Source organism: Staurois parvus, unplaced genomic scaffold (genome assembly GCF_062004578.1).
Source record: "Staurois parvus isolate SC_StPar_1 unplaced genomic scaffold, SC_StPar_1.0 ptg000288l, whole genome shotgun sequence".
Taxonomy (NCBI): Eukaryota; Metazoa; Chordata; class Amphibia; order Anura; family Ranidae; genus Staurois; species Staurois parvus.
The window spans coordinates 2781890-2805383 of NW_028318084.1; the positions used below are offsets into that span (position 1 = coordinate 2781890).

Here is a 23494-nt window from a genome sequence, read left to right on the forward strand (position 1 = left end):
CTAAAAATGTGTATTAATGTGCATAAAGAAGCCAAGGAAAGATGGAAAAATCTCCAAAAGGCATCAAATTACAGATTAGACATTCTTATAATATGTCAACAAAAGTTAGATTTTATTTCCATCATTTACACTTTCAAAATAACAGAAAACAAAAAAATAGCGTCTGCAAAAGTTTGGGCACCCTGCAGGATTTATAGCATGCACTGCCCCCTTTGGCAAGTATCACAGCTTGTAAACACTTTTTGTAGCCAGCCAAGAGTCTTTCAGTTCTTGTTTGAGGTATCTTTGCCCATTCTTCCTTACAAAAGTCTTCCAGTTCTTTGAGATTTCTGGGCTGTCTGTCACGCACGGCTCTTTTAAGGTCTATCCATAGATTTTCAATTATGTTGAGGTCAGGAGATTGTGAAGGCCATGGCAAAACCTTCAGTTTATGCCTCTTGATGTAATCCCCCGTGGATTTCGAGGTGTGTTTAGGATCATTATCCATTTGTAGAAGCCATCCTTTCTTTAACTTCAGCTTTTTCACAGATGGCATCAAGTTACCATCCAAAATTTGCTGAAATTTTATTGAATCCATTTTTCCTTCTACTCCCTTTTATGTTCCCTGTGCCACTGGCTGCAACACAACCCCAAAGCATGATTGATCCAACCCCATGCTTAACAGTTGGACAAAGGTTCTTTTCATTAAATTCTGTGCCCCTTCTTCTCCAAACGTACCTTTGCTCATTCCTGCCAAAAAGTTACATTTTAACCTCATCGGTCCACAGAACTTGTTTCCAAAATGCATCAGGCTTGTCTATATGTTCATTTGCAAAGTTCAAACGATGATTTTTGTGGTGAGGACGTAGAAGAGGTTTTCTTCTGATGACTCTTCCATGAAGACCATATTTGTACAAGTATCTCTTTATAGTGGAATAGTGTACCACAACTCCAGTGTCTGCCAGATCTTTCTGGAGGGATCGTGCAGTCAAACGTGGGTTTTGAATTGTTTTTCTCACAATTCTGCGAGCTGTTCTGTCTGATATTTTTCTTGGTCTTCCAGATGTTGCTTTAACTTCCACTGTTCCTGATGACTGCCATTTCTTAATTACATTCCGAACAGAGGATATTGACATCTGAAAACGCTTTGCTATCTTCTTATAGCCTTCTCTGCTTAGAAGAACCAACTGCTTAGAAGAACCCATGGTGCTGATTGTTGGGGCAAGGTCAGATGAGTCTGGGCATTTAAAACCTTTGAGATTGACATCACCTGGTCTTCCCAGACGATGATTGAGAACAATCCATGACACTGGCAGGTCTCAGCTTTGCAAAGGGGGCAGTGCATGCCATAAATTCTGCAAGGTGCCCAAACTTTTGCAGACGCCATTTTTTTGTTTTCTGTTATTTTGAAAGTGCAAATGATGGAAATAAAATCTAACTTTTGTTGACATATTATAAGAATGTCTAATCTGTAATTTGATGCCTTTTGGAGATTTTTCCATCTTCCCTTGGCTTCTTTATGCACATTAATACAAATTTTTAGCTGGGGTGCCCAATCTTTCGATCCCCACTGTATATGTAGTTACACAACCCATTTTGTAGTTTGTGTTTTAGAATTACTTTTCATTTTAGTCAGCTGTTGTGATTTTCCAAAACTTTCAAGAAATTCAAATGGCAACCTGTGAGTGTTCAGAACTTTGTACATCCCCCACCCACCCCAGAAATCTTCTTTCGCAGTTTTTTGAATGGATAATTTTTTTAATGGTTTTTCCCAGAAATCTTCAAAATCTTAAATGTAAAGTACAGGAAAAAATAATTGTACTCAGAGAGCATGGAACATCCCCAAGAAATAAACTGAGGGATGGACAACGATATAGGAAACTGCAGCAAACAGACCCACAAAAAACAGGGGTCTAGAGTCTTGAAAAACTAAGATGACAGCTTGAAATATTTTTTGGCAGCAGCAGAGGCCTGGAAATTCACTTTGTGAAAACTTTGAGGAACACCAGGGGGCAGCCATGCAAATATGAGAAAAGTACTTGATATTGAAAATTCTATGTTGTAGATCCTATGAGGTGTAATTTGCCTCACCTTGTTGGTAATGAGTCAGAAATGCTGCTACCTTTACTACCTGGGTTTCAACAGCCATGTCAAAGCCAACGGGATGGAACAGAGGGCCTTGTGACAGAAAGCCTGGCCTGTTTGGAAAAGGCCAGGGCTCATCTGACTATGTATGTCTATGTACCAAGTTCTCCTAGGACAGTCTGGGGCAATGAGGATCACTGGAATCCATTTTTCCTCTATCTTGCGGAGTAGTTGAGGAAGAATCCTCACTGCAGGGAATGTATTGAACATGGACCAAGGAATCGCCAGTGCATCCACCTGGAGAGCCAGGGAATCCCCAGACCTAGCCACAAACCTGTCTAGTTTTCTTTTAAATCTGGAGGAATTATATCCATACCTGGTGTTTCCTATTTCTTACAGAAGATTAGAAAGATCTCTTTCTGGAGGGCCCACTCCTCTGAGTTCAGGCGCTAAAAGTTTGAAGAAAAGTGATAGAATGTTGGAAAACAAGACTCCATGTGGAATTTGGGGACATGCAAATATCTGATTGTAGGTTAAATGTGGAGTGAATGCCTTCATTCAGTTTTGCAACAGTGAATTGGTTTGATTAAAACCCTTTGAATCTCTCCTCTGTAGGAACAGGAATTACCGGTACCACTTCTTGTGTATAAAGTTGAATCAAGGCAGATCAAATGTCTGGCTGTCTTTGAGGTGAAACTGGCAGGTTTGAAGCTAGGAACTGAGGAGGGAACAAGGATATAAACTATTTTTCGTATTTCCTGGAAATTACAGATTGGACCTAGACATCTAGGACACCACTGATCCAGACTGACACAAATGCCAACAGATGTTCCTGTGCACCTTTATTGCAAAGCTGGCTTGTGGGTAGCCTTTGAGGATTCTCTGGTTCAAGGCTTGCAATGAAAGGATGGATCTACTTTTGACTTAGATGAGGATACCTGGGTGGAATTAAAAGGACCCCTGTTACTGAAAAGAAGCAGTAGCCTTAGTAGTAGTCAGCTTAGGCTGTTAAGCACGTTTTGCCCTTTTCCTTTATAAATGTATCAGGTGAATCACCAAACAAGAAAGTACCCCAGGCCACATTATTGTGCTGAGATGATTAAATGGGAAACGCTGCATGGGTCCATTTTGTAGTTTTTGAGCCTTACAGTTTCCACAAGAAAGGCATTACTATACATTGGAAATTCCACTGCAGGTCAAATGGATGTGTCAAGATGGTGACATATGAAGTGTGTAGGCAACTCATCTATGTACATATACAGTATACACACAGTACATATACTGTATATTGGAAAAGTTACAATCAGCATTTTTCTTGATGGGTTCCATATAATGGGATACAAGTTGTGATCCTTCACTGAATCTCCATTAAAATAGAAAGTGGAAACTTCAGAATGCCTAATAGCTTTTACAGGTTGCCTTTGAAGTGCAGAAAAATAAACTGCATATCTACTGTTATCTACTGCAGGACATCACAACAAGGTTACTCACCCTTCTGGTTGCTGCAAAGCATTCTTCATTGCTTTGATTTGTTGGAAATGACAGGACATATCTGTAGCCAACACCATCTCGACCACCAAAGCCCGGAATTCCCTTCAGGGTTATCATAAAGCAGAAAGTAAAAGAATGTGTAAGACATTAGTTTTTCTTGCTAGCATATGCTAATTGTTTGTGACATTTTGACTGCAAACCATATGTGTCACAAACTCCTTGCAGATATCTTTATTCCAAGGGAAGTAAGCCCGTTCTTTTTAAATCTCAAATTCATTGTAAGCAACTTAGTCAGAACAATGACTCTGGCTAAAATTAATACAAGTGAAGAAGAGGCATCTTTATACGGCTGTCTTGTTAATAAATGTAGGCTTCATAAAATAAAAGGATAATATTGTTTGCTTTAAAAAAAAAAAAAAAACCTATAGAACTAGAACTGTATGATTCTCCAGGGAGAATCATATAGTTCTATAGCCATGAACTGCTTGATTCCCTGTAGTTCTGACAAATCCCCATATATATATTGGGACACATTAGAAATGTGTGATTTGTCAAAAATAATCAAGCCTTTCCAAAATTATTGGTTTTTAAGTTGATGCTGTAGTCTACAGTGGGGCAAAAATGTATTTAGTCAGCCACCAATTGTGCAAGTTCTCCCACTTAAAAAGATGAGAGAGGCCTGTAATTGGCATCATAGGTAGACCTCAACTATGAGAGACAAAATGAGAAAACAAATCCAGACAATCACATTGGCTGATTTGGAAAGAATTTATTTGCAAATTATGGTGGAAAATAAGTATTTGGTCACCTACAAACAAGCAAGATTTCTGGCTCTCACAGACCTGTACCTTCTTCTTTAAGAGGCTCCTCTGTCCTGCACTCATTACCTGTATCAATGGCACCTGTTTGAACTTGTTATCAGTATAAAAGACACCTGTCCACAACCTCAAACAGTCACACTCCAAACTCCACTATGGTGAAGACTAAAGAGCTGTCAAAGGACACCAGAAACAAAATTGTAGACCTGCACCAGGCTGGGAAGACTGAATCTGCAATAGGCAAGCAGCTTGGTGTGAACAAATCAACTGTGGGAGCAATAATTAGAAAATGGAAGACATACAAGACCACTGATAATCTCCCTCGATCTGGGGCTCCACGCAAGATCTCACCCCGTGGGGTCAAAATGATCACAAGAACGGTGAGCAAAAATCCCAGGACCACACGGGGGGGACCTAGTGAATGACCTGCAGAGAGCTGGGACCAACGTAACAAAGGCTACCATCAGTAACACACTACGCCGCAAGGGACTCAGTTCCTGCAGTGCCAGACGTGTCCCCCTGCTTAAGCCAGTACATGTCTGGGCCCATCTGAAGTTTGCTAGAGAGCATTTGGATGATCCAGAAGAGGATTGGGAGAATGTCATATGGTCAGATGAAACCAAAATAGAACTGTTTGGTAGAAACACAACTCGTCGTGTTTGGAGGAGAGAGAATGCTGAGTTGCATCCAAAGAACACCATACCTACATCATGCTTTGGGGCTGTTTCTCCGCAAAGGGACCAGGAAGACTGATCCAGGTACAGGACAGAATGAATGGGGCCATGTATCGTGAGATTTTGAGTGCAAACCAACTTCCATCAGCAAGGGCAATGAAGATGAAACGTGGCTGGGTCTTCCAACATGACAATGATCCCAAACATACCGCCCGGGCAATGAAGGAGTGGCTTCGTAAGAAGCATTTCAAGGTCCTGGAGTGGCCTAGCCAGTCTCCCGATCTCAACCCCATAGAAAACCTTTGGAGGGAGTTGAAAGTCCGTGTTGCCCAGCGACAGCCCCAAAACATCACTGCTCTAGAGGAGATATGCATGGAGGATGGGCCAACATACCAGCAACAGTGTGTGCCAACCTTGTGAAGACTTACAGGAAACGTTTGTTATATATCCTTTGTTGGCAATGACAGAGGTCAAAGTATTGAGATGAACTTTTGATATTGACCAAATACTTATTTTCCACCATAATTTGCAAATAAATTCTTTCCAGATCAGCCAATGTGATTGTCTGGATTTGTTTTCTTATTTTGTCTCCCATAGTTGAGGTCTACCTATGATGCCAATTACAGGCCTCTCTCATCTTTGTAAGTGGGAGAACTTGCACAATTGGTGGCTGACTAAATACTTTTTTGCCCCACTGTATATAAATGAATAATAGATGCCTCTAAGTTCAGAAGTGCCTTCGCCCTTAAATGTTTTGTCTTAGGGAATAAACTGAGCAAGTGTTTTGGAATCCTCACTACTAGGGATAAAAAGATGATTGCTGAACTCGATTTTGCAAAGAAATTACCATTTCCATGAACTTTTCTGGAAAAAAATTTTTTTTCTAACAGAACTGCCCTGGTGAGCAATGGCTTTGTTGAATAATAAAAATGATCCTTAGCTAAAATGCTAAGGCAAAATTGTCTTAAATGCCAACACTAATGTCAATGCTAACCCTATTTGTTTATAAACAAAGTCATGTCATTGCCTTGTCAGTGCTATCAGCAAAGCCATGTGATTGACAGCTATCAATGTAATTCTTTCCAGCTGCATGTAGTTTGTACCTACCACATTTTTTTTTTATTGTAATTAAAATGTTTGAAAATATTTGAAAAAATAAAAAATTAAGGAACTTGAAAGTGATAGTAGACCCATATATAAGTCCACTGGAGTGACTAGCCTCAGGTGATACACAGGGATGAATTAAATCCTCCTACATAAGCTGTACCTGTTTATCTGTAGTATTCTCTTACACAGCCTTCCAAAGTACACAGACACACACCCCCTATACACAGACTCACTGGGAAACATGCACATCTGAGGCCGTGAATCACCTGCTGTGTGCTGGGGTGATTTATGGACTCAACCCCTAACACTAACAATAAATAGCTAGGGTTAGCATTGTTAAACAGTCATGTGATTGCCTTGCCAGTGCTATCAGCAAAGCCACCGCTGTATTTCTGTCTAGTTGCATGTTGTGTGTACCTACATAGAAATAATTTTCTTAAATGTTGTAAATAAAATAGTTTAATATTTGAAAATAATAATAAAAAATGAAAGGGATTTACATAGGTCATTGAAAGACAATCAAACCCTAACAACTAACAAAAACCACCTTCATTTCAACTTCCCCAATTGATTCCAATGAATTTGATGAAAACAGTAAAATCTTCACTAAAATTTCAGCAAAATTAAAACATTCTTATGGACACAACTAGAGTCAGCGAATTTTAACACTACGGGGGGTATTTTTCAAGCAACATGATACATAATCAAACAGAAGAATTATTTTATTTTCTATAGACTGTTTACGTTGATTAACCAATTCAATACCGGGCACTTTTACACCTTCCTGCCCAGGCCAGTTTTCAGCGCTTTCACACTTTGAATGACAATTGCGCGGTCATACAACATTGTACCCAAACTAAAATTTTATCATTTTCTTTACACAACTAGAGCTTTCTTTTGGTGGTATTTACTCACCGCTGGGGTTTTTATTTTTTGCTAAATTAACAAAAAAATCCCCCAAAATTTTGAAAAAAAAAAAACGTTTTTCTTTGTTTCTGTTATAAAAGTTTGCAAATAAATAATTATTCTTCATAAATTTAGGCCGAGATGTATTCTGCTACATGTCTTTGGTGAAAATAACCCAAATTAGGATGTATTATTTAGTTTGTAGGAAAGTTATAGAGTTCACAAACTATGGTATAGATCTGAAAATTGATCAATCCTGAAGTACTGACAGCCAATCTAATTTCTTGAGGTCCCAGCATGTCAGAACAGTACAGATATCCCCCAAATGTCAGGACAGTACAGATATCCCCCAAATGTCAGGACAGGACAGATATCCCCCAAATGTCAGGACGGTACAGATATCCCCCAAATGTCAGGACGGTACAGATATCCCCCAAATGTCAGAACGGTACAGATATCCCCCAAATGTCAGGACAGGACAGATATCCCCCAAATGTCAGGACAGGACAGATATCCCCCAAATGTCAGGACAGGACAGATATCCCACAAATGTCAGGACAGGACAGATATCCCCCAAATGACCCCTTTTTGCAAAGTAGACCGTCCAACGTACTTCATAAGAGGCATGCTGAGTTTTTTTATGTTATATTTTTTTTGTCATAATTTTTTGCAAAATGAAAAAAATTAGTTTCACTATTTTTTTTTTTACATACTGTCACCAGTGCAGTACAGCGTCATCATATAACTGGCATGGCGGTGAGCAGGGACACTGACTGGTGACAGTATAAAAAAAAAAATATATTTTTTATTAATTTTTTATTTATTTTTTTTTCATATTTCACTATGACTATTTCATATTTCACTATGGGGAAGTGATCAGTATTTTTTTTTACACAATTTGCTTATAGCAAAGAATTACTTTGCTATAAGCAAGCATTCACCTGAATGACATCGATTCATTCAGGTTTTTTTTTTTTTTTTTTTTTTTGTGCTTAGCTGTGATTTGGCCACAGCCAATCACATGACATGTGCATGTGACCTGCTGTGACCATTCACAGCTAGACACTAGTATACAATGGATGGCATGAATGAAGCCATCCATTGTATACAACTGTCATGTGACCTGCTGTGATTGGTGGTACCGGCAACGGGGGCCGGTACTCAAATTTGTCATCGGCCATGTCTGAGGTACACGGTCGGTGACAGATCGCACCGCTACGCGGCTCTTCAGGAGCGCAATCTGCGCATGTGCGGGAGGATGCCAGATGGCGTCCACCCGGAACGCTGATGACATTTGCCGGCTGCCATTCGGCCATAGGACGGGCGGCAAATGGTTAAATAAGCATGTAGATAATTTAGATACAGTATATTAAAATAGCTTTTATAAAACTGTTCACTGGTTTGTTCTGCAAATTCCAGTTCAACACTAACCTCTATACAATCTGCAATAGTGACAATGTATTATAAGCGGTATTGTTACATGTGTATATATATATATACACACAGTATGTATGTATGTATGTGTGTGTGTTTGTGTGTGTATATACATCTATATCTCACATTATAAATGATTTCTTAACCATTGTAGGTGTACAAGGCAATACCTATGCATCGTACTGTTTGATAGTCATATGTGGCCCAATCCTGGCTTTGTGCAATACCTGGGTTTGAATTGGGTCACCCAAGTCTTCTCTCTAAAAAGCTACTATCAGACTGGATCTTACATGCATTTTTAGATGCTTTAGAACCACTTGGGCTCAATCACACAGTGTTGAATTCTAAAGCAGCTTTACAGCGTATTAACACACAATACCTACAGTGTTAATGAGTGTTTTGGATGTTTTGTACAGGCATTCAAGGTGCATCAAGCAACACTCCTCAAAAGCCCTGTAAGATGTGTTTTTCTATTTTTTCACGCAGCAAAAAATGGGAAATGATCACCACACCCTAAACACACTGTAAACGTCATAAGCATGCTTACAGTGTTTTTACCGCATTTTATAAAAAGTGGAGGCAGTTGCAAAGCAGCAACACTTGCCAAACTCTGCACAACGTGAGGCAATACTAATGCTGCAGTGTGAACACCTCTATCCGTGTCCTATTTTACAATTTTGAGTGGCATTGATAGGCATCGGGAAGCAGTAAAAACATGACTCTACTGCCTTCCATCAAATCCTGTGTGAAAGAGCCCTTTGAGTTTCTAAGCAGTGACCCCACCATCTATTCCGCTCCTGCCCTAGTCCTTATGCCCAAACACAGGTATAGGGTGAGCTGGCTGGATGTGGTTAGGTAGTGGGGCGCATATTTATTTTTTTTAATGATACAAAATGAACATTACAATACTGTGTGAGAAAACAGCATCCCCTGCTGTGACAAATTATGGTATTGAGTGGCATTGTAAAGAAATTGCAAGAAAATTATCACTGCTGTGCTCATCCGGTTCTTTAAATGGCTTTTACGGTCTGTGTCTGATGACACAATGTTGGAAAGGAAATGCTGGGACAAGAAAGAATAAAAGTGCACGTAATGCAGCATGAAGAAGCCTGCCAAGGGTCACTAATAACCAGAAATAACACAAATTCTTCCTATACAATTTGTGGATATGAGCATCAGATGAATCTACATGATTTTGATAGAATCTTGGTTTATTTAAATTATTTCCCTCTTCTCAGACATTTACAAATGCTTACTAGTAATATTTTATTATTTTACTTAGATTATGCTATTTTTATATTGTGCAATAGACCGTTACATCTGAATGGGCAAAATGTAAATAAAAATATGCTGCAAGTTACAGCTGTATAGACTAATGCATAGTATCATGCACACTGTATGTTAACCTTCTGCCCGGCACCCATGAATTATACATGAGAATTAATGCCTGCATGAACATTCCATTATACACACTGATGTTACCTGCAAAAAAAAACTGTATAAAGGCCCTGTGGACTCTGGGGGCCTACTGTAACCAGGGGCGGGCTGACCATTTGGAAACTTGGGCACCCAACAAGGACCAGTGACGTCCTGGTACATCACTGGATTTTGAATGGTTATACCAGGATGATGCCTGCAGGGAAAAGATGCCCCCCTCCCCGATTGCCTTCCACAGCCTTCTTGGGCAGTCCTGTGCCATCGGGCGAACCTGAGAATGCAGCCAATGTTTCTGCCAGCTCACCATAGAGCTGATTGGAGACCAGAATGGTACCAATCATCTCTAAAGCAGGAGCGGACTGACCATTTGGAAACTTGGGCACTGCCCGAGGGCCCGGGGTCAGTAGGGGGCCCCATGAGATGCCCCTGGTACCTTTTTTCATAGGCTTTTTTGAGTTTGGGCAAGGACACAGGGCCCCGTCATCCCCTATTGCCCGGGGGCCCCATGAGTTGTCAGTCCGCCCCTGACTGTAACATACTGTACAGTACATACTCCTGATTCTGGGCACAGAGTGACAAGTGTGGCTTTCGCTACAGGATTATAGGAGGCTATGTAAATGAGAAAAGATGGTGATTTGCTATTGTCCAACATCATCACCAATTTATAAAAACAGTTTTCTGTCTATCCTCCAATATCATTCATTTAGTATAGCAATATGTGAAATAGGCACAATTCCAAATTTCAGCTATATTTTTATTGAAAGTAGTGGGATGATTACTGGCCCCAGAGAGAAGTTAACCTATTTACTGCTTCCCATCCACACTATAGCAGATATACTGCTACAGGGCGACACGGGTGCACAAAATCACGTGTGTATATATATATATGTGTGTGTGTGATTTTGCATTTCTGGGTAGGGGGTGCATGATCTACCACCACTGCCATTTACAAGTGCGGCTGTCAATCACCAGGTCCTGGCCGGTGATGGATGCCAAGCATCTCCAACAGGGGAGAACTATTAGTACACAAAACCGTTCTCCCTGTCAGCTCATGCACACTGCTTTGAATGGCTGTGCACAGCCATGCAAAGCAGTGTGCTTAGAGTAAAGCACTAACATACAGCCCCATAGTAAAACACACACAGTTAACCCTTTGATCGCCACGCGTTAACCCCTTCCTGCCCAGTGCCATTAGTACAGTGTCAGTGCGTTTTTGTTAGCACTGATTACTGTATCATGTCACTGGGGATGTCAGTGACACCAAGTCAGTTCCCCCCAGTGTCAGAATGCCTGCCACAGTCCTGCTATAAGTCACTGATCACCGCCATTACTAGTAAAAATTATAAAAAAAAATCCCAGTATAAATACCATTTGTAAACAAACTTTCCAATTAATTTACACATATTGTTTTTTTTTTTTTTAGCAAAGACATGTAGCAGAATACATTTTGGCCTAAATTTGACAAAACTTTAATTTTTTCATTTTTTTACTGCACATGTTTAATAGCAAAATGTCAAAAATATATTTTTCTCAAAATGTTAATTTTTTTTATAGCACAAAAAATAAAAAAAAAGCACAGGCAATCAAATACCACCAAAAGAAAGCTCAGTTTGTGAGGGAAAAAAAAGGACATGAATTTCATTTGGGTGCAGCATTGCATGACCGTGTAATTGGCAGTTAAAGTAACGCAGCGCCATAACGCAAAAAATGGCCTGGTCAAGAAGTGGGGTAAATCCTCTGGAGGGCAAGTGGGTAATGATCAGAGGACATTGAAGCCTACATACTCAAACTTTGCAGCACCAGTATGTCTCAGTTGACCTGACAACAACACTATAATTAACCGCTTCCACGCCGCCCTATAGCAGAAATACTGCTACAGGGCAGCACGGCTGCGCAAAATCTTGTACATATATATATTTTGCAGTTACGGGTAGGGGATGCATGCGCCCTATTCGCACCGCCATTCGCGGCCCCGGCAGTCAATCACCGGGTCCCGACCAGTGATTCACCACCAGCACCCGGCGATCGCAGAGTATCACTGACTGGGGAGAGACCTGTGTATAAACAACAACAAGTCAGTTCCCCCCAGTGTCAGAATGCCCGTCACAGTCCCGCTATAGGACGCTGATTGTCCCAATCACTAGTAAAAGAAAAAAAAATTACAGTATATATTCCGCCATTTGTAAACGTGATAACTTCCATGTAAACCAATTAATTTACACCTATTGGGATTTTTTTTAGCAAAGACATGTCGCAGGATACATTTTGGGCTAAACTTATGACGAAATTTGATTTTTTTAAAAATTTTTTACTGGACATGTTTAATAGCAAAAAGTCAAAAATATAGCTTTTTTTCAAAATTGTCGATCTTTTTTTGTTCATAACGCAAAAAATAAAAACTGCACAGGTGATCAAATATGACCAAAAGAAAGCTCTATTTGTGGGGAAAAAAGATGTAAATTTCATTTGCAATTGTAAGTTAAAATAACAGCGCGGTATGGCAACAAATGGCCTGGTCAGGAAAGGGGATAAATCCTCTGGAGAGCAAGTGGTTAATCTGCCTACATAAATATATTCTGATACTTTTTTAAAAAGGCGTTTTATTTGGTATACTCTATAGTTTTATTAAAGCTGCGCTCATATATTTATATCCAAATTGATTTTTTTCTGTTATAACTGCTTTAATCATATATTTAAAAAAAAAATTACAATATATTAACCACTTCCAGACCGGACACTTTTACCCCCTTCCTGTCCAGGGCAATTTTCAGCTTTCAGCGCTATCACACTTTGAATGACAATTGCGCGGACATGCAACATTGTACCCATATGAATTTACCATTTTTTGGAGACAGATAAAGCTTTATTTTGGTGGTATTTATTTACCGCTGGGATTTTTATTTTTTTTGCTATGTAAATGAAAAAGTCCAAAAATTTTGAAAAAAAGTTTTTTTTAATAAAATTTTGCAAATAAATAATATTTCATCATAAATCTTGGCCAAAATTTTTTCCGTTATCTTGTTAGTTAAAAAAAAAATCCAAATTAGTTTATAACCAAAAATTATAATTTGAAACATTTTTTTTTACATTTTTATTTTATTTTTTTTATATTATTTTTTTATTTAATTTTGTTTTTACATACTGTTACCCTAGCAGTACAGTGTCACCATGGTGACACTGTACTACTTGTGGGGGGTGATGACATTTTTTTTTACACTGATTGCTTTTACACCCATATAGGATGTAAAAGCAATCATTTCTCTTTCTCTCTGGCTGCATTCTTGCACTCATTGAGAAGTACTGAGTGAGCTGTGATTGGTCACAGCTTGTCACATGGTACAAGCCTGTTGTGAATAGCCTTGTACCATGTGACCTCTGTGATCATTCACAGATTTCACACGTAGTAAGCAATGATGTCACAAGTGACATCTTGCTTACTACTTTGCATGTGATCACTGATTGGCCTATCAGTGATCACATGATCGGGACCTCGTACAGAGGTCCCGTCCGATGATCGGTGTTTCACTGTGTCCGGAGGACACAACGGGCATCGGATCACGGTGCTGCGCGCTCCCAGGGAGCACGCAGAAGCAGGGTGCGGGGAGGCCGTTTATAAACGACCACCCGACCCTGCACTGCCACCGTCCGGCCGTTTATATACAACGGCCGGTGGGGAAGTGGTTAAATTATTTTACTCACAATATTGCACTTTGACACTTGCAGCTCTCTGGTTTAAGCTGTCAATGTGCCTCTCCCTGTGTAAGGCACAGTGATGGATAAAGCCAGCAGGTTTGTTTCTAAACAAACCCATGTGATCATAACCTGATTGGGAACTATGCAGTTGGTTAGTAATCCTAATTTTCAAACCAGTGGCTTTCAATCCTGGTTCATTCATAGTTCTAAAATAGAAAATAGATTAACCCCTTGATGTTCACACCTCCTGGTCTTTTCTGATGCTGGGAGGCAGGGTTTATGATCATGTGACCGCCATGATTGGCTGTCACAGTGGTCAAATGATCAAACCGCTCCCGATCGCGATTAGCAATCGGAAATGGGTAGGGCACGTGCTGTTGGCACAGATTTGTTTACATCTTGGTACGCAAGTATCCACCCATCGAGGGGACGCATAGTTGCATGCTCTCAGCACAAAGAGGATAAGGAACCCTGCCTGAAAATGTTACAGATTATGGACAGCTCGGTGTTAACCCTATTACTCCATCCATAGAAAACTATCCAGATACAGTATCATCATATCTTACCATGAAGGTGTAGAATCACAGTACATAGAGTAGTAAAGGGTTTGAAACTATCAGCAATATAAACTTTCCAGGGTTTCTAACCCCCTTTCACTGTGTTACATATGAGGGGTGATTTACTAAAGGTAAATATACTGTGCACTGTGAGTGCAGTTGCTTTATATCTGAGGGGAAGCTCTAAAATGAGGCGAAGGTCTGCTGATTTATTTCATTCAATCATGTGCAAGCAAAAATGCTGTTTTTTTTTTCTTTTCCTTGCATTTTCCCCTCAGTTTTAGAGCAACTGCACTTTCAAGTGCACAGCCTATTTGCCTTTAGTAAATCAACCCTATAGTGTTCATGTTATGTGATGATAGCAGACTTGCTTCCATTATCCTTATGGGGATTTCATATAGACAGTAAGGGGTTTACCGTATTTTTCGCCGTATAAGACGCACTTTTTATTCCCCAAAACTGGGGGGGAAATGTCAGTGCGTCTTATAAGGCGAATATGGAGCGGCCGGTCCGGTATTTCCACCGCGGCCGTGTCAGGATACCGGGCCGGCCGCTCAGCTCTGCAGTGGGACCTTACCTGTTCCTCTATCCAGCGGCGTGCTGTCTTCCCGGCTTCTGTAGTGTGGGCGCTGGGCATGACAGCCGGGTGCCAAGTGCGCATGCGCGAGAAGCGGTGCGCTTTGTGAATGGTAAGGCGGTACCTGGGACACATGACAGATCCCAGAAGCCGCCGGACCAATCACAAGGCGCAAGTGCTTCCCGCTCATGCGCACTGGGCACCCGGCTGTCATACCGAGCGCCATTACAGAAGCCGGGTAGACAGCGCGCGGCTGGATCGAGGAACAGGTAAGATCAAAGAACAACTCTGCGGAAGTAAGAGCGGGTACCTGTCAAATTCAGGTACCCGCTCCCCCCCTCCCCAAAGGTCAGCAGTCATCTGTACTGTCCGCAGTCTCTGGTCATCCCTGTGCTGTCCGCAGTCTCTGGTCATCTCCTGTACTGTGTCCGCAGTCTCTGGTCATCTCCTGTACAGTGTCCGCAGTCTCTGGTCATCTCCTGTACAGTGTCTGCAGTCTCTGGTCATCTCCTGTACAGTGTCTGCAGTCTCTGGTCATCTCCTGTACTGTGTCCACAGTCTCTGGTCATCCCTGTGCTGTCCGCAGTCTCTGGTCATCCCTGTGCTGTCCGCAGTCTCTGGTCATCTCCTGTACTATGTCCGCAGTCTCTGGTCATCTCCTGTACTATGTCCACAGTCTCTGGTCATCTCCTGTACAGTGTCCGCAGTCTCTGGTCATCTCCTGTACAGTGTCTGCAGTCTCTGGTCATCTCCTGTACTGTGACCGCAGTCTCTGGTCATCCCTGTACTATGTCCACAGTCTCTGGTCATCCCTGTACTGTGTCTGCAGTCTCTGGTCATCTCCTGTACTGTGTCCACAGTCTCTGGTCATCTCCTGTACTGTGTCCACAGTCTCTGGTCATCCCTGTGCTGTCCGCAGTCTCTGGTCATCCCTGTGCTGTCCGCAGTCTCTGGTCATCCCTGTGCTGTCCGCAGTCTCTGGTCATCTCCTGTACTGTGTCTGCAGTCTCTGGTCATCTCCTGTACTGTGTCTGCAGTCTCTGGTCATCTCCTGTACTGTGTACGCAGTCTCTGGTCATCTCCTGTACTGTGTCCGCAGTCTCTGGTCATCTCCTGTACTGTGTCTGCAGTCTCTGGTCATCTCCTGTACTGTGTCCACAGTCTCTGGTCATCCCTGTGCTGTCCGCAGTCTCTGGTCATCCCTGTGCTGTCCGCAGTCTCTGGTCATCTCCTGTACTGTGTCTGCAGTCCATTTGTTCAGAATTTCTTTTTTGCCTGTTTTCTGCCTCTAAAACCTAGGTGCGTCTTATGGTCAGGTGCGTCTTATACGGCAAAAAATACGGTATTTACTAAAGTTCGAGAGTGCAATATCAGGCTCACTTCTTCATAGAAACCAATCAGCTTCCAGGTTTTATTGTCAAAGCTTATTTGAAAAAGCTGATGTTAGAAGCTGATTGGTTTCTATTCTGAAGTGAGTCTGATTTTGGACTCTCCAGCTTTAGTAAATAAACCCCTATGGGTCCAAACAGCAGTTTAAATGTAATCTGCCTGCAACAGCTTTTTTGCATTTCCAGTATTTAATCCATATAGACAGCATTTCCAGCATCCAAACAACTTCGAGTTGAACTTCAGAAAACATGAACTTTTTTTTAACTTTCAAGGCCTCCAGCATAGGCTGTTTCTTTCTCCAGATTTGTTTTTCAAGTATCAGCTGTTTACTGTCTGTAATACTATTTCATTTGCAGTAACAATTAGGAGACACTTTCATGTGTCTTCCCACTTCTCCCAGGGATGTTACTTTGGTGAAAATGACAGTAATTTAAAGAAAGAATGAATCCTCACACCATAGGTGACTACATCACACCTGTGGGATGTCATGTCTTAAATCCAAACCACTCTTTGGAACATAGAAATATTTGTGGTTCCTTAAATGAACTTTACAAATACTCAGGAAAGGAAAGCCTTTGAATCATAAATGATAATTCTATTTAACCACTTGCCTTCCCCTTTAGCAGACATACTGCTACAGGGCGGCACGGCTGCACAAAAGCACACATATATACGTGATTTGCATTTTTGGGTAGGGGACGCATGCGCCATCCTATTCGCGCCGCCATTGGCAGCTGGGGATGTCAATCACCGGGTCCTGGCCAGCGATTCCTGGCTGGCACTTGGAGATCATCGGCAAAGCTTATAGGGGATGGACCTGTGCAGAGAGATACAAAGCAGCATGTCTTCTAAACAAAACAGCACACAGTTAACCCTTTGATTGCCCCAGATGTTAACCCCTTCCTGCCCAGTGTCATTAGTACAGTGTCAGTGCTTTTTATTAGCACTGATCACTGTATTAGTGTCACTGGGAATGTCAGTGAGAGTTAATCAGTTCCCACACAGTGTCAGAATGCCCGCCGCAGTCCCGCTATAAGTCACTGATCACCGCCATTACTAATTCCAGTATATATAACGCCATTTGTAGATGTTATAACTTTCACGTAAACCAATAAATATACAATTATTGGGATTTATTTTAGCAAAGACGTGTAGCAGAATACATCTTGGCTTAAATTTATAAAGAAATTGTATTTTTAAATTTTTTTAATATATACGTTTTATAGCAAAACGTCAAATATTGTTTTGTTTTTTTTTATAGCGCACAAAATAAAAAACACAGAGGTGATCAAATACCACCAAAAGAAAGCTCTAGTTGTGGGAAAAAGAATTACATATATTTCATTTATGTACAGCGTTGCATGACCACGCGATTGTCAGTTAAAGTAATGCAACGCCGTATTGCACAAAAATGGCCTGGTCAGGAGGGGGGGGGGGGGGGGAGTAAATCTTCTGGAGGGCAAGTGGTTAAGAGAAAATAGACTGAATGTGAACCTCAGCTTTCCAAATCACTTTCAAATAGTTTTATGACCATTCTAACCTCTGTGAGTCTTCCCCTTTCCCTCTCTATTGCCCACATCAATATCCCATATCTGACTAACATTCTCAGTTTTATTACCCTTTGCTTCTGTTTTTTTTTTTCTCCAAAGAATATATTTGCAGGTTGTTCTTAACATTTTTCTAAACCTTTTGTATATCAGTACTGCATGGGCCCGGAAGAAGGGAGTATATCCCCTAAGCTTGTCGTAAACATTTAACAAAAACATTCTTTCATAGCTAAACAGTCAATGTCATGAGTTTTAGCACATGTAAGGGAGCAATTTGGGAGGAATGAAGACCCCCCTCTACCAGCACCCCATTACATCTCTCACAATCAGGGGCGAACTGACCATTTGGAAACTCAGGCACTGCCTGAGGGCCTGGGGTCAGTAGGGGGCCTCATGAGATGCCCCTGGTACCTTTTTTATAGGCTTTTTTAAGTTTGGGCAAGAACACAGGGGCCCCATGATCCCCTATTGCCCGGGGGGCCCCATGAGTTGTCAGTCCGCCTCTGCTCACAATTACTATCTCAAAATAGGCCATCGCTTTTTATAAAATGGCACCCCCTTTTTTACTACTGGTCTCTTCTCCTCTGCATCCGTGATCTTTTGCATTCATGGAAGGTTAGGAGGAAAATTGTAAATGAACCTGGAGTGCTCAGTCCTTTACACTTATGCGTTCAAATTTAATGTTCTGGTGTCAAAGGTTGGATGGATGTTCCATAAATATCCATTTCACTTTTTCTAGTTCTTCCTTATCTCCTGTTATAAGTGGCAAAACACTTGTTCTTCCTTATAGGGCTAAGTAGTTCAAGGTGAAATTTGGTTTCAGAACAGTAATTCATTCTCTTCCCACCCTCCTTTGGCATTGGGGGCTTTGGTATAAGCCAGTAAGCCTAAAAAAATGTGACCACTGTGCTAACAAATAAAGCACTGGGAATCACCTGATGTGTAATAAATGCTTGTTTGTAAAAGGAAGAAAAACTTGGCCAGAAACCATTAGGGCTCATTTATGCATTGCCTTCTGAAGAGTGATCCCCTAAGGTCCGTACCACTGTTGTTCTTCCTGCATAATGTGAAGAGGTGGATTTTGTCATGCTACAATGCAAAGCATAGTGGCCACGTCATGTGTACACCTCATCTGCTGCCTTTGCAGCTAAGGGGGAGTGGTAAAAACATGGCTTAACCACACCTGTATTCATCTCCCCCAAAAGGAAACCATAAACTTAGCCTTTTAGTTCATTTCAAGCAGCTCCGTCCAGTGGCTGATCTACAAATCATGAATTATGAGTAAGTGTAAGTAACCATTGACTATGCTATACTATGAGGACCACAAATGTAGACAATACACCTATTATGTCTTCACAATGATAATTAGACATTTTTACTAAATATATATTGCTTACACATCTCACCTCCAGTCATCCTTGGACAGATTATAGAGTATATTCATTTCTTCATCATCTTGCAGTAACCGATATGCTGCACTTACATGATGATTTTCAAGTACAGATCTATCATTATACAAAATGGCAGAATCCGATCTAAAAAAAAATAAATAAAAAAGAGGGACGTTAAAGTGGAACTTCACTCTCTCAATCAACATTGAATATTTTTAATCCATATGCTGCTAGCATCAGTAAATAGATAGGAAAGTATATTGTATTTATTTGCTTTAAACTTTTTCTTTTCAGTTACTTCCCAGTTTCCATGCCCAGACAAATGGGGGTTTATTTACTAAAGCTGGAGAGTCCAAAATCAGACTCCCTTCTGCATAGAAACCAATCAGCTTCTAACCTCAGCTTGTTCAATGAAGCTTTGGCAATGAAACCTGGAAGCTGATTGGTTTCTATGCAGAAGGGAGTCTGATTTTGCACTCTCCAGCTTTAGAAAATAAACCCCATGATGTCATACATCTCAGGAGTCTTCGGGAGTGCCTTTCCCAGCTAAGGCAGATGGATTGCAGATTCCAGGAAATAAATTTGTCTGCCCTTACTTAAGATGGCCATGACCAGAAATGCTAGAGGGGTCTTTTTCAATGTGATTTCCCAGCAAAATGAAGCATGGAGACTTGGATGGATGGGGGAGTTTGCTTTGATATTAAAATTGAATTAAATAGTGTTTTTGGTTTGTGCTGCTTAGATGCAATGTAGATAGAAGGGGCATTGATGGTGGTTTACACATCTATGACCAAACACATTCACATGGACTTGCTTTAAATTTCATAGATAACTATTTTAGTGAATATGAAGGTTTCCTTATTTCTTTTTTGAAAGCAAAGAAATATGTAACTGAAACAAAATTGAAATTTTTCTATGATTTCCTCCTTAAAATGAGTCTTTAACCACCTCCCGCCCGCCATATAGTAATATGACGGGCACAAGGTGGTTCTCTCGTCCTGGGAGGACGTCATATGACGTCCTCCCATTCTCACTGCGCATGCGTGGCTCAGGGAGCGCGCAGCGCGGCGATCGGCGGTGCACTGTGTCCCTCGGACACAGCGGATCACGGAAAGAGCCGAAGATGTCGGCTCGGTCATGTGATCAGCTGTGTCCAATCACAGCTGATCACATGTAAACAGGGAAATGCCGGTTATTGGCATTTCTCTCCTCTCAAGCTGTCACGCTGGCAGAGGAGAGGAGAGGAGAGCCGGTAATCAGCTTTCCGCGGAGGGGACATGTACACTGATCATCAGAGCACTGATGATCAGTGTGCCCTGATCAGTGTAGCCCCAGCAGTGCCACCTGTCAGTGTCCATCAGTACCTCACATCAGTGCCACATCAGTGCCTACCAGTGCACATAAATGCCACATATCAGTGCCCATCTGAGCTGCCTTTCAGTGTCACCCATCAGTGAGTGCCACATATCAGTGCCGCCTAACGGTGCCAGTCAGTGCCGCCTAACGGTGCCAGTCAGTGTCGCCTAATGGTGTCATGTATCAGTGCCACCTACCAGTGCCTCCTCATCAGTGCCCATCAGTGCAGCCTATCAGTGCACATCAGTGAAGGAGAAAAATCACTTATTTACAACATTTTATAACAAAAACTAAGAAACAACATTTTTTTCAATATTTTCAGTGGTTTTTGGTTTAAGAAAAAATAAAGAACCCAGAGGTGATTAAATACCACCAAAATAAAGCTCTGTCACCAAAAAATGATAAAAATTTCATATGGGTACAGTGTTGCATGACTGCGCAATTGTCATTCAAAGTGCGACAGCACTGAAAGCTGGAAATTGGCCTGGACTGGAAGGGGGTATAAGTGCCCGGTAGGCAGGAAGGGGGTAGAAGTGCTCTGTAGGCAGGAAGGGGGTAGAAGTGTCCTGTAGGCAGGAAAGGGGTAGAAGTGCCCTGTAGGCAGGAAAGGGGTAGAAGTGCCCTGTAGGCAGGAAGGGGGTAGAAGTGCCCTGTAGGCAGGAAGGGGGTAGAAGTGCCCTGTAGGCAGGAAGGGGGTAGAAGTGCCCGGTGGGCAGGAAGGGGGTAGAAGTGCCCTGTAGGCAGGAAGGGGGTAGAAGTGCCCGGTGGGCAGGAAGGGGGTAGAAGTGCCCGGTGGGCAGGAAGGGGGTAGAAGTGCCCGGTAGGCAGGAAGGGGGTAGAAGTGCCCTGTAGGCAGGAAAGGGGTAGAAGTGCCCGGTGGGCAGGAAGGGGGTAGAAGTGCCCTGTAGGCAGGAAGGGGGTAGAAGTGCCCGGTAGGCAGGAAGGGGGTAGAAGTGCCCTGTAGGCAGGAAGGGGGTAGAAGTGCCCGGTAGGCTAGTGGTTAAACTGGATTTTTTCACTCTGAGGCTATTTTAAAGGGAAAACTCAGTTTTGTACTGTAGGGCGAAGGAGAAAATGTAATAAAATTCAGATCTGGAGAAACACACAAATGAACAAATAGTTAAGTTATAGTGGTAGTTGATTTACTGGCATTAAAGATAAACTCCCAAACAAAACAATTAAACTTGAATTAAATTGAATACTAGATTCACGTGCGCATAGCAACCGTGATGATTGCATACACTAATGTATGTACAGTGCAGTCCTAGTTTGCCATATGTGTTGAACATCAAAACCGTGTTGTCTTTCTGCATTCTGCTCTATCAAAGGAAAAATCTTCTCCTAGTAGTATATGACATTCTAATCTTTGCATATAAGGCCAAATTTAGAATTAGGCTGTATGTAAAATACTCCTTACCTCACTCCTTCAGTCTCCTCTCACATTACTAACACTGACATATCAGCATGAATGATGCACCGCTCCCTTAAAGTGGAGTTCCAAAAGGGGAAGTTCCACTTTAAAGACTGGTCCCCTGGGGAGCAGGTATCCAAAATTGACAGGTACCCACTCCCTCTTCTGCTAGGCGATCGGAAGTGGAAATTGTCCTCCTACCCTCCCTCCGTCTGCGTAGTCTTCTGGGACACGTGACAGACTATTCACGCATGCGCAGTGGGCACCCGGCTGTGACAGCTTGCGGCTTTACCCACACTGAAGATGCCGGCGCCTGGAACACCAGACGGCTGGTGAAACGGGCTGTGGGGAGGACACCGCGGGATCGTGGGACAGGCGAGTGGCTGTTTTTTTAAAAGTCAGCAGCTACAGTTTTTGTAGCTGCTGACTTTATTTTTTTTTACAGTGTGAGTGGAACTCCGCTTTAAACTAAGATCCCCCAAGCTCGTGTCCTCCAGCATTACTTTTCCATCAAGTCCCTCTCCTCATGCCAGGGTACTAGGTGTAATCCTAGATTCTGACCTGTCCTTTCAGCTGCATGTACAATCGCTGTCAAAAGCTAGTAGAAGTCACCTCCGTAACATTTCTAAAATTCACCCCTTTTTAACTAATGAAACCACCAAGCTACTCATTCACTCCCTTGTTATCTCTCGCCTTGACTATTGCAACTCCCTCCTCATTGGCCGACCTCTCTGTAGGCTATCCCCTCTTTAGTCTATCATGAATGCTGCTGCCAGACTCATCTACCTTACCAACTGCCCACTGTCTGCCACCCCTCTCTGCCAATCCCTCCACTGGCTTCCAATTGCCCAGTGAATTAAATTTAAAATACTAACAGCAACATACAAAGCTAATCACAAATCTCCAAATATCACCCAAACCATCCTCTCCACTGTCCTCCGGACCTCCTGCTCTCAAGCTCCCTTGTCTCCTTCTCCCATGCTCATCTCCAGGACTTCACCAGATCTTCTCCCATCCTCTCAATCTGTCTGGCTTTCCCATACTCTGGCTGCCTTTTTAGGTGATTTCTGAAAACTCATCTCTTCAGGGAAGTCTATCAGGCATCCAGCTAGACACAGCTTATCCCCCACAGTTATAACCCTTTGTACCACCTGCCCCACCCTATTAGATTGTAAACTCTTATAAAGTCTTTTTAATCCTCTTGTTTTTTTATTGTATTGTAACTGTGCTGTATCCCTTTATATTGTAAAGCTCAGAGCAAACTGTTCACACCATACAAATCCTGTATAATTATTATTATTATACAGTATTTATAAAGCGCCGATAGTTCGCTCAGCGCTGTACATTACAAAGGGGGACAGAACATGTGACAGAACAACTACAATGCAAAACATGAGGGGATCGAGGGCCCTGCTCTTTCCAGCTTACAATCTAGGAGGGAGGGGATGGTGGCACAGGAGGAGATAGCTGTGGGGGATGGAGTGGTAGGAAGAGTGGAGGAGGTCGGCAAGTTAGCAGGGGGTGGGGTAGGCTTCCCTGAAGAGATGGGTTTTCAGGGTGTGCCTTAAGGAGAGGAGAGTAGGTGATAATCTGATGGGTTGGGGCAGGGAGTTCCAGAGGATGGGTGACACTCTGGAGAAGT

At 42.0% G+C, this 23494-nt stretch overlaps 1 protein-coding gene across 3 annotated transcripts in view; it reads right to left on the minus strand.

The window, feature by feature from the left end:
- Positions 1–23494, minus strand: part of LOC149458313 (dual specificity calcium/calmodulin-dependent 3',5'-cyclic nucleotide phosphodiesterase 1C-like) — a 298681-nt gene that overhangs the window by 113675 nt on the left and 161512 nt on the right. For all 3 annotated transcript variants that reach the window (XM_089682402.1, XM_089682404.1, XM_089682403.1), the window contains exons 7-8: positions 19101–19229; positions 3556–3657 (exon numbers count right to left, since the gene is read on the minus strand). In XM_089682402.1, coding sequence (XP_089538528.1) covers positions 3556–3657; positions 19101–19229 — 231 coding nt within the window. The remainder of the gene's footprint in view (positions 1–3555; positions 3658–19100; positions 19230–23494) is intronic.